The sequence below is a fragment of the Pterocles gutturalis genome, unplaced genomic scaffold (assembly GCF_000699245.1).
Source record: "Pterocles gutturalis isolate BGI_N339 unplaced genomic scaffold, ASM69924v1 scaffold6253, whole genome shotgun sequence".
Classification (NCBI taxonomy): Eukaryota; Metazoa; Chordata; class Aves; order Pterocliformes; family Pteroclidae; genus Pterocles; species Pterocles gutturalis.
Window position 1 is genome coordinate 19,004 of NW_010117885.1, and position 21,955 is coordinate 40,958.

The 21,955-nt window shown below is 43.3% G+C and overlaps 1 protein-coding gene across 1 annotated transcript in view; it reads right to left on the reverse strand.

The window, feature by feature from the left end:
- Nucleotides 1-21,955, reverse strand: part of LOC104463582 (neuronal PAS domain-containing protein 2-like) — a gene marked incomplete at its 3' end in the record, with an annotated part of 48,398 nt that overhangs the window by 17,793 nt on the left and 8,650 nt on the right. Inside the window, 5 exon segments of the mRNA XM_010075966.1 lie at nucleotides 2,242-2,360; nucleotides 11,475-11,588; nucleotides 12,632-12,752; nucleotides 18,569-18,658; nucleotides 21,920-21,955. The exon segment at nucleotides 21,920-21,955 is cut by the window's right edge and continues 20 nt beyond it. Coding sequence (XP_010074268.1) covers nucleotides 2,242-2,360; nucleotides 11,475-11,588; nucleotides 12,632-12,752; nucleotides 18,569-18,658; nucleotides 21,920-21,955 — 480 coding nt within the window.

Below are 21,955 nucleotides of genomic sequence, written 5' to 3' on the forward strand. Positions count from 1 at the left end.
CAGAGGAGGGCCATGAAGATTGTCAGAGGTCTGGGGTACGTCCCGTATGAGGAGAGGCTGAGAGAGTTGGGGTTGTTCAGCCTGGAGAAGAGAAGGCTCCAGGGGTCCTTATAGCAGCCTATCAGTACTTAAAGGCGGCCTACAGGAGAGATGGGGAGGCACTCTTTATCAGGGAATGTAGTGATAGGACAAGGGGTAACAGTTTTAAGCTGAAAGAGGGTAGATTTAGACTAGACATTAGGAAGAAATTTTTCACTGTGAGGGTGGTGAGACACTGGAACAGGTTGCCCAGAGAAGCTGTGGATGCCCCATCCCTGGAGGTGTTCAAGGCCAGGCTGGATGAGGCTTTGAGCGACCTGGGCTAGTGGAGGGTGTCCCTGCCCATGGCAGGGGGGTTGGAACTCGATGATCTTTAAGGTCCTTTCCAACCCAAACCATTCTATGATTCTATGAACCTATGATAATTAATAAGTCAACTACAGGAAGTAGGGCACAGGGCTGTCTGTGAGGCAGGACATCCTTGACTCTGAGGGATGGGGATCAGGATGTAGTTGGCAGGAATTAGTTGTTGGGTAGAGGTGGGAAGAGGAGGAAGGATGGCACTGCAGTGTATGCTCATGCGTGGGCTGGGCCTGGCTACGTGTCCCACGACCCGCTCCCAGCCCACTCACAGCTCCCTTCTGCCAACCTCTCCTCTTCCACTGGTGGTCTGAAGGGGCAACGCCAGCTCCACAAGCTGTCAGCCTGGAGACCTCTGTATGGGACTTGCCAGCATCAGGGCTCAGAATCTGGTGGCATTCAGGGTTACTGTGTCTCCCATGTCTCCCACAGGAGGGTCTCCCTTGTCACTGGTAAGGACAGCCTGCCTGCTGGCCCCCAGTGCTGCTGTCCCCCTGCTCCCTGGTGCCACATCTGCCTGTGCAAGTGACACCCTCTCATCATCTCCTCTGCCTCTTCTCTCTCTGCTGCCACTCTCAGGGAGAGAAGTCTTTTATGCCATCAATGTTTTAAACCTTCTTGGGACCAGAGAACAAACTGAGATGTGCTGCCATGAAGAATTTCTCTGATGCATATCAATACTCACAAAGTTGATTAAAGTTGCAGTCTGTATAGCAGTTGAAGTCTTCACACATACCTTAAATTCCTCTCCCACTCCCCACCAGTTTACACCAAAATCCACACTGATGCAAGAACATACCCTAAAATCCAAGGTCCAATATGCAACATTGCTGTGTACATCCAAAATGCCGATTCTGCCTTCCGTAGCCAGTCAAGTAAATATTTTTGCCTTCATTTTAGAGGAGGAAGTCAAGACCGGAGGTTAAATGAGTTGTCCAGGTGAACTGAAGAGATCAGTGTCTAGGATTTCATGGCAGCTAACATTTTCTCTGGGTTGTTCGGCAGCTGCTTTCGCCCTAGCACCAGGCAGCTCGTTGCCACATGCAGCCCATTTAGTTTCTCTGTTTATTTTGCGATGTTAGCTACCCAAAGACAAGGGAATTTGCTTTTGGGGTTCCTGGAGAACCTTGACTCCAGCCCCTACTGCTAATATGATTACTATGGTTAAGATTTATGGGAAGTGTCCTCACTTACCCAGAAGGGACTCTACTTGCTGCCAGGGCTGTGAATCAGCTGAGAGTGCTCTGCTGGTCCCTGAGCAGTAATGGAGCCAGGTCAAGGGAGCAGTGATTTCATACTGGCTAGGTCTCAATTGCACTTTTTAATCTCTTAACCCCTGAGGATGGGACACCTGATGTCCCATTTGTAAATTAGGGAACATTAGCTCACATTTGTAAATTAGGGAACCACAGTGTCAGGCACAAACCAGGTTGGGTGGTCTATCCTTATTTCCAGAAGGAACTATCTTACTACCAGGGTTTAGGAGGAAGAACACTATCAGCAGTCACCCGAAGACACCAAGGGTCACAAAGGAAAGCATTGGTGGCCATCACTATGCTGTCCTATCACAGGAAGAGAAAGCAGCAATGAAGAACCAAATTTCAAAGTGACTTTGCAATTCCTAATGCAAGAAGGGTTTACATTTCCCGTGCAAGGCGGGCAGACGTGACACTTCTTCTGCAGATCCTGGCTCACACGGATAATCCTCTTCACTGTATTTTTGTGCATGAAATGTGGTATCTGTAATCCATTCAATTAGCAAAACTAAGAACTTTGCATGTCACCCCATCTGAAAGTGTTTTGAGAAGTTCTGAATGGATGGAAACCAGGGTATGCGCTTACCTTTAAAAACTGAGGTGTTGCCAAACGAACAGTCGCAACGAAGCAGACCTGCTTTCCTGGGGAAGTTCTGTAAGCCCTTGGGACAGCCTCATCAAAGCCATTGCAAGTGGAGTTAGGCACTAGGTAGGGAAAAAAAATGAGACCCAGAGTCATGCCTCATTTGAGATTTGCTGTCCCTGAATATTTTGCACACTTGAAGCGTAGTAATACTGATTTTATGCAGAGAAGTGCTCTAAAAGCTTTTAAAGCTGATATGCATATATTTAAATCCAAGTCAGTCATGTTAGGCAGAAAGACATCAGAGCTTAACTTCAAGTATGAATCTTACAGGTTAATCCTGATAAAAATAAGGCCAAACGTTATTACAGAGCATAAACCAGCTCTCTGGAAAGAAACCCCACACATCCAGTTGCTCTTTTTCACCACTTACAAGAAAAAAATATCTACTGCAGCAAACGTAGCCTGCTAACTTCTAAAGGCAGTGAAAAAAAGCCTTGGCACAGGAGGTAGCTGAAGAGAGTTTGTCAAGTCATCAGTGGCAAAACACTGGGGCCCACAGCCAGTGAGGCTTCATCGAGCTAGCAAGAGACTGCTTGTGATTCTCAGCTGCTGACATGTGCCTTCCCCTTCTGCATCTAAAGAGACCCGTCCCCAGCATGCTCAAGATCTCCTTGTTTTAAAGAAGAGCAAAGACGACCCTGTGTACGGCACTGGCTTCCAGAGCTGGGCATTTCTGGGGGGTCTGCAGACGGCCTGCTGTCTCCTGGGCAGAAGGAAAAGCTGGATGCAATGAGGCTATGGATTTTGCATATGGTTTATCTGTGTCTTTCCTGAACGCATGGCTTTTGTGTTGCTTAGAGGGCCCACCAGCACCTCCTGCCATAAAGATGTTTTGCCAAAAGAACGCGTTGCCTTAAGCTAGCCAACAGCCCCATGTTAGAGTGACATAATGCAAATTCTTCATCCAAATTCAAGCTGTTCAGGGATGGCAATCCTGCTCAGACAGCAGTGAAAAAAACCTGTGTGCTAAGCTGCGGTGGGAACAGGGCTGACCCCATGGGCTCTTGCCCTGCCCATCCGACTGCCTCCCATGGGGGCAGAGAAGGTCCCATCTAGCAGCTAGAGTTTACCAATATGCGTTAATCTAATGCTAATAGGGATCGATGCTCACATGAAACTATCTTTCCTTACTACTAGGCCCCTATATCCAATTTCATGAAGTTTCCTACAGTTTGTCTCCTGCCTAGGACAAAGCAAGGATAAGCAGGTCCATTCCTGTGAAAATGAAGATTTTTGTGTCTATTAAAGGAGAAGATCACTAGCAACTTTTATTCTGGGGTGCTTCTGCACTGGACTTTAGTTTGCTAGCATAAATCATAGAGACAGAAGCCTTAACTTGCCACATGTGCTTTTGGAACCCAGTTCAGCCTATTAAAAGCCTTAGAACAACAATACATAGCTAATAACAGGGTATAAGATAGAAGAATAAGTACTCTGAGGAGAATTCACACCTGTGATTAACTGGTTTAGGCCACCATGAGCACAATATGTATTGTGCCAAAAAGGGGAAGAAAGATTCCTGATCTGTGAAGGCAGCAGAGATGTGAGCATCCACGGAGATTACAGCCCTCTCTTGCATCTGAGTCTGGAGGGCATGGCTGACTAGATATTAAGATTAAAAATATGGGCAAAATTCTCCTCCTTTCACCAGCAAAGCACACGTGCTCTGGGGACTTCTGAGCAATATGTATTCCCGTTCTGCTCCTGGGGTTATGTGCATATATGAATGCTTCTATGGGATTATTAATATAAGAGGTGGAAAAAAAGAAGAAAGAGTTAGGAGCTACAGGAAACAGGAGAAGCCTGAGTGAAGAGTTATTGGTTCTTCTCTGATACGATTATTTTGTGCAAGTCTATTGATTTCTGTAGTCAGTCCTGTTTAAAAATGAATGGGATTGCTATAAAACCACATTGAAGAGATTTTAAAAAGTTACTTCCAAGCTTACTATGGAATACGTTGTCACATTTGAAGTCAATGGGGGCATTTGTCTCTAACAGCCAAGTTCAGCAGCAAATGTTTGCAGGCTGGGCTCTAAGATATGGAAGTAAGATAAGCACATTCAGCCTCCAAAGTACAGGTATGACAAATTAATCTGGTTAGTGAACCCATGGGCTTGCAAATGACACCAGTAGTAGAAGAAATGTTCCGTGGAGACTGAGTCGCACCAAAGAGAGTGGATGGCTTTTTCACATCAGCTGCTTGATGTAAACAGCCATGAGCCTGAGACGTATTCCCAGAAGAGAGCAGAATACATCCCTGAATGTGGCATTTTCAAAATAGGATGATACTTCCAAGAGGTAAATGCACTACCAAAAGGGTAATAATTATAGTATAGTATATTATATTATAGTATAGTACAGTATAGTATAGTATATAGTACAGCTATGTAGTAACTTCGGGTTTTCATCACAACACTTGGGAAATGTTTAATTTAGCAGCAGTGAATGAATAAATCCAAGGAGATGAGATAGAGCTGTCCAGGCTGAGAGTTACCCGGTCTTTGAACAGCTACTGTGCCATCTCCATACTCAGCTGCCTTTGACACAGCCCAAAGCATTAAAAGCCTTGACGATGCAGGCAGGTAGCCACCACCTTGAAATGTAAATTTGCATCTCAAAATTACAACTACAATAACTGAAAGAAAAAAACCCCATACTTGTTTCTGAATTACTTTGCTGCCTGACTTATTTTGTTGATATCTGTTCTTTCCACAGCTCTATCCGCACAGCCTGTTTTGCTCTGGTCTTGCAGCTGGTCACCAAATTTCAGCTTTTTTTTGTTGATAAATTTTGAAGCGTACTTAAAAAGGGGTAAAGGGGTCATTAAATTAATTTTTAAAAAATCCTGGCATAATCTTTTAAGCACGCCTTCTTAAAATTCATACTTTATAATTCTCAAAGTCTCTTTGAAAGAAACACACAACATCTTGAAGCAGCAAAGTTCATCAGCAATCTTTCTGAGAACATCACAGAAAAATAGTGGAACAGAAAATATTGGATGACATCTGAGGCTATGATGATATTAACATTTATAAGTCAAATACAGGTCTAGGAGTACTTTTGTCAGAAGTCACCTGATGAAAATATTAAGCTGGCTATAAACAGATATGCTCAGGTAAATGAGGGCATGTGTGCGTCACAATTATATTATCTAGACAATATATCCTGAGTAGGGAATTAGAAAGCAGTGTGACAAAGCTAAATACATAATCAGAAAGGTGAAACAGTTATCTCATATATATCAGTTAGCTGATGCTCCTTAGGATGAGTTTTAACAGTTTCTGCAGTGACCTATCTGATCTGCTGTTCCTAGAGCTACCACAAAATTATTTCATAGAAGTATTAAATGACCTGTGAATATCATATAAGAAGACAGAAATAAACTGATTTGCCTATATGCAGGGGTTTTTGTTTGTTTGGTTTTGGTTTTTTTATGAAAAGGACCAGGGCACTAAGGACAAGATGTTAAAAATAACTAATATATATAAGGAACAGAGCCCTTAACTACCATGCACAAAAAGATTTTTATCCTTAAGGATACAAATCATGCCATATGAAATGAATGAAAACATGTTGAAAAACCCCAGATTCCACATTATTCAGTTAATAATAGTACAGCAGTCAGTTGCTTGGTCACCTTATCTTAACTTTGGATGTTTAAAACATATTCTTTCTATAACAGCAAACCTCTCATTTATGCCATTTGAAAGAATAAATCCCTCCTTCCTATTTTGTCAGTAGATGTTAATGTTTAAAGAACCAGTTTGTGACTGTCAAACAAACTGAACTGATTTCCAAAAATACAAGCCAAACAGACCAGAATAAAATCAAGATTGTTTCATATAAATAAATTCAGGCCACAGATAAACAGCCATTAATATATATAATGAAGGAATCTAAAGTGCTAGTGGCAAGCCAGACTGCACTCAGTAGCTTTGGATGAGTAACAGTGATGGTCTCCATACATCACTTGTCTGCTTTGATCTACTCTCTCCTCCTTCCTCCTCCTCTTTCTCCCCTCACCATCCTGTGTTGATATGAACACCAAGTAAATTCTTTAGGACAGGAATGCGGCCTTTTTTCCTAAGTGCCCATAGAGAGCTCAGCATAAGCACTGCAGACTGCTAGCTGCAGCTTCTACATTATTGTTAATAGTAAATAATAATATGCAGCTGTCGGTTCTGATCAAAACAGTCATTTCAGTTTGAGTTATTTTTGTTATCAGATGTTTCTGCATATGCTTGTGGAGGCTCAAGATCAATGTATCTTCTGTATAAATCTGTTTATTTCCTTTAAAAGGGAATTCAGATTGAATTAATTGTTCTGGGAGTGAAAATATTTTTTTTTTCTCCCCAGTGTAATAATTTTCTTGATGGTTATTCTTATCTCTAAGAGATATATCAGCTAACAGTAGAGTATCTGCTATTATTAGCAACCAGTAAACAGATACTTCCTGAGTTTACATGTAATTGGGAACAAAAATGCACAATTTTAAATTCCATTCTAATATTTAATTGTATGACTTGATCAGGAATTCTTTTCACATAGTGGTTATCTCCTCCTTTAAGAGGAAAACTTCAGGCATTTTGGATGAAAGGATGGATCTGACACTTTAAAGATGCTAGTGGTCCTTTTTTCTTTTGGTGAACACTTTGAAAAGCAGGACTCTGGCATTGTCCCTTCCAGGAGTTTTTAAACAAATATGCCACCTCAGAAATAGGAAACCAAAGCCAATATTTGGTTATATAATTGTAAGAGATCTTTTTTTGTTTACAAACGTACAAACAATTTTCACAGGAGGGATAAATCCATCCCACCTTATCTTTTCTTATCAGAGTGAGCTATTAAGCAGCTTTGTAAAATAATTTATTCTCTGTTAATTTGACATTTTATAGTGGGAGCTAAACACATCCTTGGATTTTTTGGAGGGTTATCTTTATTATTTGTCTCTCCCCTCGGCCCTCAGGCAAAACTGGATGGGAGCCACTGCACTATTCATTGGTGATGCTGACATGACTCTGCCCTTTTTCAGGTACTACTGGTCAACAGGTACAGTCATGGCACTCGGCTCCCTCAGACATTTGAATATATTCATCTCTCTTGTTAAAGTCTGGACTACAGGGCCAGAACCTGAAATACATAAAAATATTGGAGAGGGTCCTATTTACAAATTTTTAAAAATCCTTTTGCTTTGAGAGCAGGTAGGCATTTCTCATAGAAGCAAAGAGGGAACTCCACCCTCCTCTTCTGACTGGCCCATGGGCCACCTTCCCTCCTCTCGAGGGACTACTAAGTCTTGATTTCAGGTTACAGTCTTGCTTTTCTCATTGAAGCTTAATTAACGATGATTATATAATCCTCCCAAATGGAAAATCAAATCTCTTGTATTTGATTTAGCACAGCCAGTGACTCATGCAGTCACTCCGCACAGCTTGCACTGCTGTTTCCCTGGTCGGCCACTCTCACTTGGGCACAGCTAATTTGAGGGGGGTTCGCTCACGTGCAGGTGGGTCATGTCACATCCCTGGTGTAGATACAGCTGCAGAAATGTCCTTGCAGCAGGGATTACAGAGTAAGGCTTCCCGCACACCATGCCCGGGACCAGCCCAAGTGTGGACCCTCCTGCTAACCCTGGCACTGAGCTGTGCAGCTCCTTTATAGCCTCCAGCTAGAGCTGAACCCAGGAGCTCTAGGGATGGTGATCTTCTGAAAGACTGAACACACGCTGTGAGCTATGTGAACCTTCCTGGGCAATATCTGGGGCTTGCACGTGAATCTCCCTGTCCCTTCTTGGATGGGGGAAAGGTGCCAGTGACTGCTCCTCTGGGATCATGGGTTCAGTGTAGGTTGTGCGTGGTCTGGTCTGGCTCCCTGACAGCAATCCTGGTGACAAGTCACCTTGGTAGATATCAGGTATTTGTTCTACTTTAGCAGAAGAAAATTGTCTTGGCATTTCAGTACAATGGCCTTTAAAGCCCCAGAGCTCCCACTAAAGTTAGGGAGAGCAGATAAGCCCCTAACTGGCTTTCTAAGCATCAGTCCTTCAAATCAATCCATTCAAACCCATCCCTATATGATGTTCTCAGACATAAGTCACAATGTGATTAACGGAGAAGGTACAAGCAAGGAGGGAGGGGGATAAGGTCACTGGGACCCCAGAACATATTTCCCCCTTCCCCTAAGGGTCACCGTTATATAAGTAGTGAACAAGGTTAATTGAGAAGGAAACAAGAAAGATTCATTAGGACCGTCATTGCCATGACCCTACATTAATGAGAATGGAATAGTTAAGTATCCTGATGGGATCCTGATGGGATTCAGCCTGCCCAGGGATAAAAGAGCCTCCCTGGCCCACAGAGGCTGTGGAGTCCGTGGGTCAGGAATGCACAGGCAGGGCAGATTCAGAGTATGCTCAGCAAACCGTAGGAAACAAAGGTAGGATTTGGCATCAGGTGGCTAAAAAGGAATGGCAGAGATTTGTATTTAGAGAAGAACATCCTGTATCAGTCTCCCATGTGTAAAAACATGCTCTCACTTCCACTGCTGTGAAAAGCTACAGGGAAAAGCATTCTTGAATATATTCATAAGGAACATCTCCTGCTAATTAAGCTTAATTTGCAATTTCTGTCTTTCTCGCCCCACAGTATGCTCAGCTAACTCTTTTCTTATCCTCAGCTTAGCCTCCTTCCTCCACAAACACCCCTAAAAAGCAGGATTTGGGGCCAGCTGATCCTCCGCATGTAGGATGAGTGCTGCCCTGTGGGTGATACATCTCTCCCCCACCACCCTTCCCCCTGCTGTCTTTCTTGCCCTCTTGGCCTCACACCTGGAGGGGGGCTGGATGGAGAATGGGTGTTTAATGTGAGGAAGAAGAGGCTGATTACTGACAGGTCTGGCAGATGACAGCCCTGGAGTGCATGGGTTGGGGGTACAGCGCCCGATAGCAGGGTGCCCTGGAGTGTGAGGGGCCAAGCAGAGGCAGGAACCCAGCCAACCGGACCCATCAGATGCTCAAAGGAGTCTGTGCTGCAAGTCCTCACGACAAAGCACAGCTGCTTGCCCCCAGCCCCGGGGCTAGAAAGCTGCCTGAAGGGCGGCTGCATTCATACAGTGTTCGCTCGAGCTGATGTCCCTATGCCTTGCTCAGGGTGCAGATGGCTGACGCAAGAAGCCTGGTGGAGCTGACGACAGCTGCTTCAGAGGTTTTCACCCTCCTCCAGCTGCTCACTCTGCCCTTGACCCATGGTTATCAGCACCCAAGCAAACAGAGTTTACTGCTGCTGCTTCATCGCGAGTCTGGTGCATTTTCTTGCATCTTTGCTGGGAGGTGGTTTTGTGGCTGGATTCAGAGCCAGGCTGGAGGAGGGAGCAGAGCGGGCCATGGAGGTGACCCCCAGGCAAGGGGGAGCAGTGCTGGGGACACTTGTATCTTGCACTTGTGATGCAAATATTCCCACCAGCCTCTGCACTGAACTGGGGAAACTGGTCAGAATGGTCAAGCTGACATTCTGCAATGGGGAGAGGGGAAGGGGGCCAGGAGGCACCATCTCACAGAGCAGGGGCAAGGGCCACCCCCTCCCTATCAACCAGAGGGACAGATTGCAGCAGAGATGGGAAGAAAGTAGAAGAGAAAAAATAAAGTGGAAGATTTAGAGAAAGGTGTCACAAAGAAAAAAAAAAGTTAAAAATTGAAGCAGAAAGCACAGGTCCTGTTTGAAAGCTATAAGCTGGGGTCTCTGGAAGATTATTTGGTGTCTTCTGAAATCAGTATGTTCCCATTTAGTTTATATACATTAAGCTAGGGAAGATATCTGTATTGCAAGTTTAATCTCTCTTCTGAAAAATAGCCATGATACAAATGCTGGGATATGAAATCCAAATGGGTAAGAGGGCAATATTAAGGTCATGCAAAAATACAAGGCTGAAAATCCTTGAAGAAAATGGATCAGAAATTCCCCTGGTAGAAATGTATCCTTATGAGTCAGCACCTGAAATCCGGTTTCTGCTCTAGAAAACAGAACAGCTTGGTGCGCACGTCTGTCAGGCAGCCGCATTTTGCTTCATGCAAACTAGAAAGTGTACAGGCAGTTACATTTTTTTACACAAATAAAGCCTCAGATCAGATGGCACCAAACAAAAAATACATATCTCCATCCTGCACATCGGTTTCTATTCTAGTCATGTGGAGCAAGAGCAGAAAGTTAAATGGGGACAGGGACAATTTTTTTTCGCAGCGTGGCATGCGGTTTTTGGAAAGCACGGTGGGGAATTTTTTGCTGAGGATGACCTATTTGGAACAATACCAGCAACTTTGGAAATGCCACTCTGGAGTTCAATCAGGCAAGTAACTAAAGCAAACTTGGGCAGGCAGGAGAAGGGAAAGTAATAAAAGAGTATTTCATTTCTGACACTAATGGCCGTGCAGCAATCTGTTTGTTAGGGAACAGGCGAGGTGGAAATCTGCTCTTAATCCCTTGAAAGATGGTTTCCCTAGACTGACTGTGGTGCATTAGTGACTATGCTGACTGTATTTCTTTCCTTTTTTTTTTTTTTTTTTTTTTTTTTTGAGAGTGAGAGTATTGGGTTCTGCAGTGCTGTAAAGGAATGTAAAATGGCAGCTGGATAGAGAGGTGGAGGGAAGTGTCCTCAGCCACCCCAGTGCCAGCGGCAGGGGACCCCTCACTGAAGCAAGGGGCGGTGGGTGCAGGCTCTCAAGTACATGGGCACTGCCACCCTTCCCCAAAATTTTGCAGAGAAGCGTGAGAGGGCAGATTTCGCAGATTATCAGTTCTGGCACAGAATTCGTGTTTAATGTAAGCCAACAGATAAGGTAGCAAGCTTATTATTCAGCTAATAGGTGGAGTCTTACAACACGGTATAAGTGAGCACAAACAAAGCCTCCTCTGAACCTGTCATAGTTTGAAGACTTACCCAGAGTCCAGGATCACTGCTAACAAGTGAAGGGCAGTAACAAAAGCAACTAACACAATTTCACTCTTCATAGGTATTCATCCAGCTATTGCAAATCAGCTGTGAGACCCATGTGAAGCAAAATTTACCCCGTAACATTAGAAATAGTCCTTTCAGTTAAAAACCTGTCTTGTTCAGTGGAACAGTACTTACATTCTATTTTACACAGCTAAAGTAACATTTATACAACAATTAAAGCTTACCATTGCTGTAAGACCGAAAATTTCCTACAAATTTTATGTATTCATATGTTGGAAATTCCTTTGGGTTCAAACTTCCTCTCAGAAGATGACAATAAAACTCTAGTTCATTGTCAGCTGGATTGTTAAAAGAAGAAGAAGAAGACATAAATATACTATTTAAGCTAAACACAACCAATGGTGCCTTCCAACCCCAACCTTGCAACTGGCAGCATGAGAGCAGCTTGTTACCACTTCAGAGTCCCACACACTGATGTGCTAGACCTTGCAGGATCAGAGACCCTGGAAGGAAGTGCCTTGCAGGGATGCAGGTTGTTCAGTGCTGTCTCTATTTCAGGGCCTGCCTGCAGCTCAGGGACAGCCTTCGAGACTCACTTGCCCTTCTCTTACACCACCTTCATCACAGGCATTACACTGCCATAGCATCGGTGTAGTGAAGGAGGGAATTGTGTCCTTTATTTATAGCTTTTTTTTTTCTACTTAGGCTTTTTGTGACTCACAGCTGGTCTACATCTTGTGTTGGAAAACTATGCCTAATTACCTCAAAATATCTATTACATTAACTTTGGCATATTAGTTATCAGCTGCAGGTTTTGTATATACAGTAGATTAAGCAGCTGTACATCTTACATTATCATGTGTTTTCTGGTTTCCTACACCTTACCTCCTAGAGTGAACAAGGCTGAGGCAAGTAAAATGCCTCAAAGAAATATATAAATGTTAAGAAAAACAAAATTTAATTTGAAAAAGAATTACAGTGATTTTACAGATACTTTTCAACTATATTTCAAACCAAAGATATGTGACATCAGCTTATCTCTGAACAGCATCTTACTTGAACAGGCTGAAATATCAATTAAGATGTGATTTGTCTCAGGCAAACTCTCAGTTTCCATTGGTTAACCTATTTTCCTTAGCTGTCTCAAAAGATAGGATATTTAATAATTGACATAACTGCAAGTAGTCTTAGCCTAGTAAAATAAAGGCAATGAGTTTCATTTAAAAATAGTATCAAAGGGTCATTCCAGGTGGCAAGATCTTTTTATAAGGCTATGAACCTAAGTTTTATCTTGCACATCACATAAAAAATTCTTTCTTAGAGGAAATTTTTATCCTGTCCATGATTTTTCATTTACTGGGAAAGATAAAATAAAACTTACTTTTTAGGTAATCCGATGAGGCAGAATCCGTCATAAGCATACAAGAAGATAACATCTTATAAATTTCTGAATGTTCTTGTTCTGGGAGGAAATTTAACAAATTCTGATCCAAGACATCACACTGCAAAGAAAAAGAACCTTTGAGAAAAACAGAAATATAACTATGAGCAATGCTTGCAGAGATGTGCAGCAATGAAGATATGAAGCCTGTGGCAGTCAACAGGAGTTTTCCCACTGATTTCCAGGGACTCCTGACAAAGCCTAAAACAGGGGACGCTACTGGGCAGACGAAGTGACTGCTTCTTCATGGGCCGAATCTCAGCTTAATTCTCAGCACTCAGCGATGCTCCTCTAACGTTTCTCAGAGACCGTCAGATGCATTGGGTATGTCCACACAGTTAGATGACGGGACTTGGGAGTGAGCTGGAAAACGGGTCCCCAGCTCTCCATACCGCTCACAGCTCCATGCAGGGGGCTGTTGTGGATCATTGCAACGTGCTCTCTTCCTGGCACGCCCTGACTAATGGGTGCAGTGGGGCTGGGAGTCACCCTGAGCTGCTGGCTTTGAGAGCTGGGCTGGTCCTGGGTCCAGCCCCTCCCTGGGGGGACCTCCTCAGCTCTTAGGAAGTGCCCTCAGGGTGGCAGCTGTTGCTCCCCCCTTTCTGCATCCTGGCAGGTGGGAGCAGGGAGAAGGGGACTCCCCAGTCTGCACATCGCTTTGCAGCAGTGGTGGTTAGTCACCTGGGAGGGGGACTTTGTGTTGCCACCAGCACAAGCCCTCTGGGCAGCCATGGGCTGAATGCCCAAGTGTCTCCAGCCCCACGGTCAGCTGCACGAACCTGAAATCCATCCAAAATCTAGGTACTGAGATTTGGGAATGAAAAGATGAGATGGATTTGTGCAAAAGGCCATGACTCGCCCAGGGAGGAGAAGACAATCTGTCACAAGGCTGCCAAGAGGAAGGTCTTGCTGTGTTCAGCATGGTGACTAACCTAATGCTAGAGAGCATATCTGAAAAGAAGTCCTGAGACAGTGACCCTCTAATGGCATTGACTTGCATCTATCCCACTTGAGACTACCTTGGGCTGAGCTGGCACACTGACACAGCTTCGTGTGTCATCAGAGCAGCTGCTATCAGACTGTATTGTTGTGTTGAAAATGTGTTAGCCCTGTATATGACTGGCAAGTTATTAATCATCATCATTTATTTATGTATTTGCGTAATTTTGGGCTTCGGTTTCCCTCTGCTTTCTACCCATGCCTGCTGTTCTGTGTGGAATTCCTGTTTAGAGTAGTGAAATGCATCAAGTGCTGCACTTTATACACTTATCTTGATGCGATGATATATCACTTTAGATTATTCAGTTATAAGTATTTATTACATATGCTCATTACTTGAATATTCCTTTTGTGAAGAATACTCAAAAATTATTTTTTACTTTAGTGTGTACTTTATTAATATGCATCCTACTGATACAGTATATAATGAACTTTTTTATATATGTGTAAAAATATATATACATACATTGTATTTATATAATGTACATATATTTATTTTACATATATATACATACACACATATACACACATTATATTTATATTTACACAAAATACAGTACATTGTTTGTGCAATTTTAGGCATATGAAGAAAGAGCACCTGATGGGAAACCACAGTGGTGAGTCCTGTTCAAGGCTTATGTTATAATCTCAAAAAAGTAATTTTTCCTTCTCATTCCCTCTCTACCTTTAAATGGTACATAATGATACTTATCCACCAGTTTCACATAAGTTTCATGGAGGTTATTTCATCTCCCATCCACTCAGCAGAAACTGCAGGAGGACTAGATGGGAGCTGTAACTACTCCTCAAACTCACTATTGCTTCTTCAGTGACCTGAGGATGTACTACTACCTTTTGTCTCCATACTGTGACCGAGCTCCAGTTCAAAACCTATTGTCAGTTCTGCAGTGTTGTTTCTGTTTAAGGTGATAGCTGTGACCACACCTACGGTTGGAGTTGCAAGACACTTTTGTTCCACACACCCCTCAGAGCAACCTCCTGCCCTGAGCACCAGCTATTCATTGATTTGCAAGTCCTGGCATTTGTGGTTTTTGCCCCCATCGTGTACCATATCCAGAATTTAATGTTTGGTTTGCCTCTTTGCTGTTAGGGAATGGCATTTTTTTTTACATGAGTTTGAAAAAAACAATAAGGTATCTACTTCTTACCGTGCTTCACAATCTTTGCCTTCTGCAAAGGTTAGGCACACCTGTAAAGCAGCGCGTGGAAGAGAATTTCTGGATCTTGTATGTATCAAGACCCCTACAATGTTCTTGAATCAATATGTCAATTAAGAATATATTGACAGGTCAAATAGAAAGAAGGAAGCAAATGTTCCATGGTCTCACTGGAGCTGTAGGAAATGCCAAGCAAGCTATTCAGAGCTAATTCTGCACCAGACCCAAAGAGCAGACGTCTGGTGCCATGGCAAAAAGGTGACCAGAGAGATGGACAAAATTTGATCATCACAGACAAAGATGCATCAGTTGGAGGAGAACAATTTGCAGCTTTATCTAATTATTCTGCAGCAGGCAGTTCTGCCCTGCTGGCAGACACAGCCACAAAGCATTACTGAATGAGGCAGGCAAAGCGGATAAAAGATAAACTACAGTGACTGTGGGTAGAGTGGTTAGAGGAACTACGTTAATGCATGTTTATGCTGCCTGCTAAGCTTGGAATCTGGTCTGCACCTTTGAATCTATGGATCCTGCTAACAGAAACTTCTGAGTGTTTACCCCGATAGCTATGGGAGGCAAAGAAACAACACCTTTGCATACATGGATGCTGGTTCATTCTAAGTAGAGTACAAGTTCTGTAATCGCGATGCATAGCTAAAATATCTGTGTGGTTTCAGTTAAATAGCTATACTCCAAAATGGAGCTCCTTCCTTGCCATTTCATTGCTTTTTGTTTGGGGGAGGGTGGGGGGCGGGGACAGGATGGTGAGGAGGAAATATGATTATTTATTCCCGCTGCAGGGAAAAAGAAGCAGGGGAACTGAGCAAACATGATCACTAGCGGAATGGGAAGGTGGAGGGCTGCACATGAGTTAGGCTTCTTTCCCATCAACCAAAAAATAAAGATAGCTCTGCTCTTGAGTGCTGGAATTTGGCCCCTATATCAGCCTGTATATCCCGCAGTGATGCCCATTGCTGCCCTGTAACAGCAAAACAGCGTGCATAACTTTTGTACACTATAAGGTGCTATATCCTGGATTTTTCCACCCTGACGTTTAACTTAACACAGAAGAGCAGCTTCACTGGGGAGCCCCTGGGGAGAAGGAGCACCCCGAGGAGAAGCTCAGCCCTGCCAGGGACGTCCTGCCTTTGCACATGCACCTCCTCACCAACGCTCCTGGACCACCATGTGGGCAGGTGCCAAGTGTGGAACCCTTGGCTATGGGACTAAAGCTGGGTGAGATGGACACCACCACTCTCCCAGTCCATGAGCACGTGCAGCACTTTCTGCCTGAGTCTGCGGACAGGCAACATCCATAAGAAAGCTGCATCTTCTCCAGGAGGTTGGAAGTCATCACTGCTGCCTGTGTTTAACTGTTTCACTCAGCAAAGCAGGCAAGAAGGGGAAGGGAAGACACTCCTCCAGAGACCTGCATAGTCTCGGGGTTGTAGCGTACCATCTGACTGGCAAATGCTACGAGTTGTGACCAGATTTCCAAGAGTTCACTTCACTTCAACTACAGTCAGTCTTACCATGTGAGCTAAACCTATCTTTACATCAACCAACCCTAGCAATAACCTCCAGATCCTGTAATAACAAACTATTTAGAATTACAACAGAGGAAGTTTGTATTTGAAAATGCTCCATGGAACTTAGGGAAGCTATATTAAAGAGAATTGGATATATTTGTTTTCAGCACCAGAGACTTTCATGATTTTAATGAAAGAAAATACATCAGATTTCTTGATAGGGGCCCTCAAGAGAGCCCTGCTCCACGTTCTACCCAGTTTTGCTTTCCCTTCAGTGCTCAAAGCAGAAGATTCGCAGAGTCTTTTTTTCCCTGCAATCACAGAGGAGAAAGAATTGGCATTTTGTCCCTCAAACAGTGACTGAATTTAACTTACAAATAGATCCTGGAGGTAAACAAAATAAGTGGCATAGATTTTCCAGATAGCACTCTGATCAGTTTTAAAACTTAAAAAGACATATGGAAAGGGCAGCATGCGACTAAAATGCACAGTGTGCACCTAACTGCATACTCAGCTGGACCCCTGCCCATGGCTTCAGCAATTTGCCCACCTTGGGCAGGAAAAAGCCTTCATTGCTTACTCAGTTGCAGTCTCTGGGATGTACCCAGTCGCTTTGCATGTATGGGCTTGTGGGGCAGTTTTTAACCATTATCACTCCATCAGCTCTGAGAAGGTCTGTGGGACCCCCTGCCCAACCTCCAGCTCTTAGGCTGCTATGTGCTGCTTCTGTGTGAATAAAAACAAATGATCATCCTTGTCCTTGTTTTGGGCAAAGATTATCACACAAAGCATGATGTGGGGAGGGAAAACCAACTTAATGTCTGTTGGTCCAACTTGGGAATTAAGAACCTGAATTCATCTGTGTGCAGCCAGGGCATAAGATTTTAGGCACAGGGTCTGAAAGGTGTCTTCTTGAAGAGCAAGACTTTCCCACAGCAGATCTACCATCTCCACTAAGAATCAGTATTTGGAAGGGGTAGTGATGAAACCCCCAGACCATGAAAGACAAAAAAAATATCATGTAATCAGTAAGCATATGAAGACAAAACAGATTGCATGCAGGACAGGGCTCTCTCTGCCTTTGAGTAAAGGCAAACATCAGAAAATAGTCAACTACTGGTTTTCACAACTGCTGAGGATTAAAGAAAACTGAAATAGATAGATTCAGTTCAATCTGTTGTTGCATAGCAATATTCTTGCATTTACCAGGAGCTGCCGCCTTTCATCAAGTTCCTTTCTTCTCAGAAGAAAGTAATTTTTCTTCATATTACAGCAAGGTAGTGTGTGTGAAATACATTTGTCTGGGTGGAAAACATAACATGTATTTGGTGAAAAAGTAAATAAGAGAAAAAGGAATTGTAATTTTCCTAAGAACATGGTGGGGAGGTGGTACAATAATGATTTGGCAGCTATTTTTTTTCTCCTGGGCATGTATATATTTGAGACCAAGCTACTAAAAATGAATGTGAGGATTAATCCTTAATTATTGTGCCATTTCTCCTAGAGCAGCCTTAGCAACAGGAGCAGGGTTCCGAGCAGTCCCTCCCACCTGCTCCTCCAGCCCAAGCCAGCACACGCAGGAGTGTCTCCCAGAGCAAGACCCAGCAGCCCACAGATGAAACAAGCCCTACGTGCCAGATCAGAGAACCGAGCATCAGCTCCAGCAGCACCTCCTGGCAGCAGGGTGTGTTCCCCTTGAGAAAGCACAGCCAAGCTGTGGGGGCAACTCAGCCGCAGCCACCAGCTACCTCCCACTCCTCTGAATTCAATGGAGGTTTTGTCCTTTACCTCCCTGGGAGCAGAATAAGGCCCTTAACAAGCTCCTTACTGGGCTGTCAGCAGCACTAGTGCTATTCTCTGCTAACTTAGAAATGAGAGATGGAAAAGATCAGGCAGGTCACCCTGTCCCTCCCCTGGCCAAAGTATTCACGCAGAGCTTTTTCCATTCAAGCCAAAGTGCCTCATAGCAACAAAAACCTGAAGGGTATGAATCAGATGGAGAGAGAACAGAGCTGATCAACAGTAGTGGCCAGCATAATGCAGGGACAAAACTCCTCAACCACATTTTCAGGAAAACACCCCCCTACCACCACCCTTTTACATCTATTTTTAAAAATGTAGGGCCCAATCCTGTGATGTGTAGCAGAAAAGCCAATGCCAGAATTACTCACCGGTAAATGCCCCAGAAGAGGTGTAATGCTGTCAGACACGTAGATGATGCTTCCACCTGTGGTTACTGCTATAATGAAGCCATCTAATGCCTAAGGAAAACAGACAAGTGAGAGGGCTTCAATAGGAACGAGGGGTGTAAACAGGGTGTCTCATCACGTGTTGATCAAAACAGTTTGACTTCAGCGCCATATTGTTATCACATTGTAGGAACGTTATCTCAAGTTGCAGAACAGTAATTCTCTGATTTTACAGCCTGATTTAACTTTTACAACACTCTTTGTAGTCTACTAAAACCTACTATCGAAGCAACAAAGGGCTCACAGGAACATTTCATGTCTCAGTTTTTAAATTAATCACACATTTTAATAATGCAAAATGACTAAGACTGGATCCCTTGGAAGTTATTAAAATGAACATTTGAGCTCTGTGTAAATATCAAAGGACGATGAAAGGATGCAGTCCTATCTCAAAATGGTAGTTCTCTGCAAACCCCATAAATCTCAGTTTGTATTAATGTAACGTTGTATGTAACTGGGCTTTCATGTAAGTAAAAGCAATGCAAATGATCAAATAATCCTTAGCCTGAGTTTTAATTGAGTGATTTACTTTAAAGGTCATGGTATTAGATTACTCTTTCGAGGAGAAATTCACCCTTCTGCAGAGTTTCTTCCTCACTTTGGTCCCGCATTGCAGTAAGCCCCTTCTCTCCTAGAACTGAAGGGGAATGTCAGCCTTATCCCCATCCTCTGCACAGGAGCAATTTCACTTCCAAAATAGTTTCTTCTTTAGTCTGGCTGCAAAGTTTTGAGCTAAATCTTGTTTAAAGTTAAATCTAGGTAGATTTCCAGATCTAAAGCAACCTACTCTGAGCAGCCCCCCAAAAAATTAAGCCTCAATAGTAGGTGCTCAGAGACTATATTAAAACCTTCCCATTGTAATTAAGGAGTCACTGGTGAAGCTCCCAATGCCCTTAAGTGGAGCAGGTCTGGGTCCTTCCTGACAGTTAACTGGTGATCTGGAGTCAGTGTTGCCTGCAGTACTTGAGCAGTATGGGCACTGCAAGCATGACTGAATCAGAGCAGAGTTCAACTATATTCCAGAGGCAATACCTGTTCAGGAGACAGGTGTACTGTAAGCAGCCTGATCAGGGTGTTGTGGCATTACAAAGCCTTACTTCAAACCCAGGCATGCCTCCAAGCCAGACTAGCAGTCAGTCCTGTGAGCCACAGCACATCCTTCCCCCCCTGCTGACTTCAATAAGGGAAAGAATTCAGAGAACACTGGAAAATGCTAATTGTTTTTTTTTTTTTTTAAAAAAAAAAGGAAAACACAAAGCCTTACATAAAGACACAAACATATGTTCCTTTTTCCAGAGAATGCTGAGCACCCACAACTATTTAAGTCAATGGGAATCTGCTGGTGCTACAGTCCTTTGAAAAGCAGGTCAATAACTTATACCCCAGTAGAAGAGCATGTGTTTAGCATCTCTGAAAACCCTCCAGCTGCTATAGTTAGTTTGATTCTGTTAATCTAAGTGCAGAGAATATGTTTTTCTTCAGTGTAGTACATTCAAGCTGTTTTCTAAAAAAGCATGATAGCTGTTAACCCGTAAAAGAGAGCAGTGGTTTCACAAGGAAGGCAGCTGGATTGTGCACGTTACTATGGTGAAGGTTGTTGGGTTTTCTTTTAAAATCAAGTCTTTATTTCATATCCAATGCAAATTATACAAAGTGACTCACACCAGAATTTTGTGGTAAAATCAAGTTAATGTATGCATACATAATTATATTTTTATTTACTTGCAACTGGTCCTTCCAGCATTAAGAGAGCATATCCCTCTTCAAAGATTTCACTACTGCAACAGTCCTAGATGGACAAACAGAGCCCAATGCCTACTCTTATGTAATTTGTGACAGCCTTTTCAATGGGGTAAGAAAAGGCCATTTTCAGGAAAGCTGATGTATTACTGCAGTCAATTACACTCTGAGTCTTTTGAATCAGTGCTTGAAAAAACCCTTCCTATCTTTTAATAACAGGATGGGAAAAACTTCAAACAGTCTTGTCCAAATGTTAATAAAATAAGATTAGTAGAAAGGCAAAAATGTAGAGAATGATGAAAAGTTGGCTCAACAGGACATCCCAATACCCAATGTTATCTTGAAGGTCATGGAAAATCAGAGTAGCAAGAAGGTGATTTATAAGCTGGGAAAATAAAAGCAATTGTTTTAACCTAAAATTGTGTGGCATACAAGTAGAATCAACAAAGCCCCAGCTAGTCAAGACATCTGCCAATTTATTGCTATTTGAGGGAAATATTTCAGTGCAGACTGAAGGAGTTATGTACATTAAATTCCTGTGCACCGAGATGGCAATGGGAGCAAAGTGTCTTGTAACACTGAACCGGGAGAGTCTCATCACAAGTAACTGCAAAAGCCAAGGGACCACCAGCCACTGGGGGCCAGCAACATGCCCCGACCTCACCTCATGCCACCCCTTGGTGGGTCAAGCTGCTGGCCAGCATCCCTCCCTGCCTGCCACCAGAGCCTGGATCACCCTGCACATTTCCATGATTTGTGGGAGGATAAGAAGCTTGTTCTCAAAGGACACTGTGGGGCCATGCAACCTCCATATGTTTAGTACAGGAGAAGATCCTTGTTAAAGCAGGTTCTAGCTGTTACTGAGAGAGAAAAACACATTTTAGCAGCTCATTTGCGTTTCATCTCGAACCTACATAAACGCGGTTGAGTCACTTCCTTTCAAATCCCAGACAGCATTAAAAGCACCTATGGTATAATTTAAAGGTAATTTAAAAACTATAATTGCAAAATAACCCTGCTACCTGTTAGAATAAAAAGTGTTTGAAATCATTAGAGTGGAAGTATTAACTGTATCAAACCAAGAGGAGCTGTCAGGTTTTATCTGCTGCTACAGCACGAAGCACCAGAGGGACGTGACACTGTTGCTTTTTAGGCGCTAGTCTTGCATAAATATTGAGTAATAATAACACCTTCCAAGAACAGGAGAAAAACTGCTGTGTGCCCTTTTCCTCACCTCTGTTTGTAAAAATAAAATGTAACCCATGATTTGAATCTCTCCCCTGGATTGCATTTCTTGGGAGTCCCCGAGCAGCTTTGCAGGCTGTGGCAGTGTGGCACAACGGCACTGTCAAGAGTGAAAAGCAGCACGTGGGGACCCTAGTCCCTTGTCCCAGTGACAGCTCTCCTTGATGGTCAAATACAGCAATACCTGAAACCTCATCTTTTGGAACTGCAGATGACATTTTACTCAAGACTCACGGGCATTTCCACAACTGCTAGACACAATTAGGAAAGGTATATGTGCATGTTCACCTCCAACATCAGCTGGGTGAATTCTTCGTTGCTGAG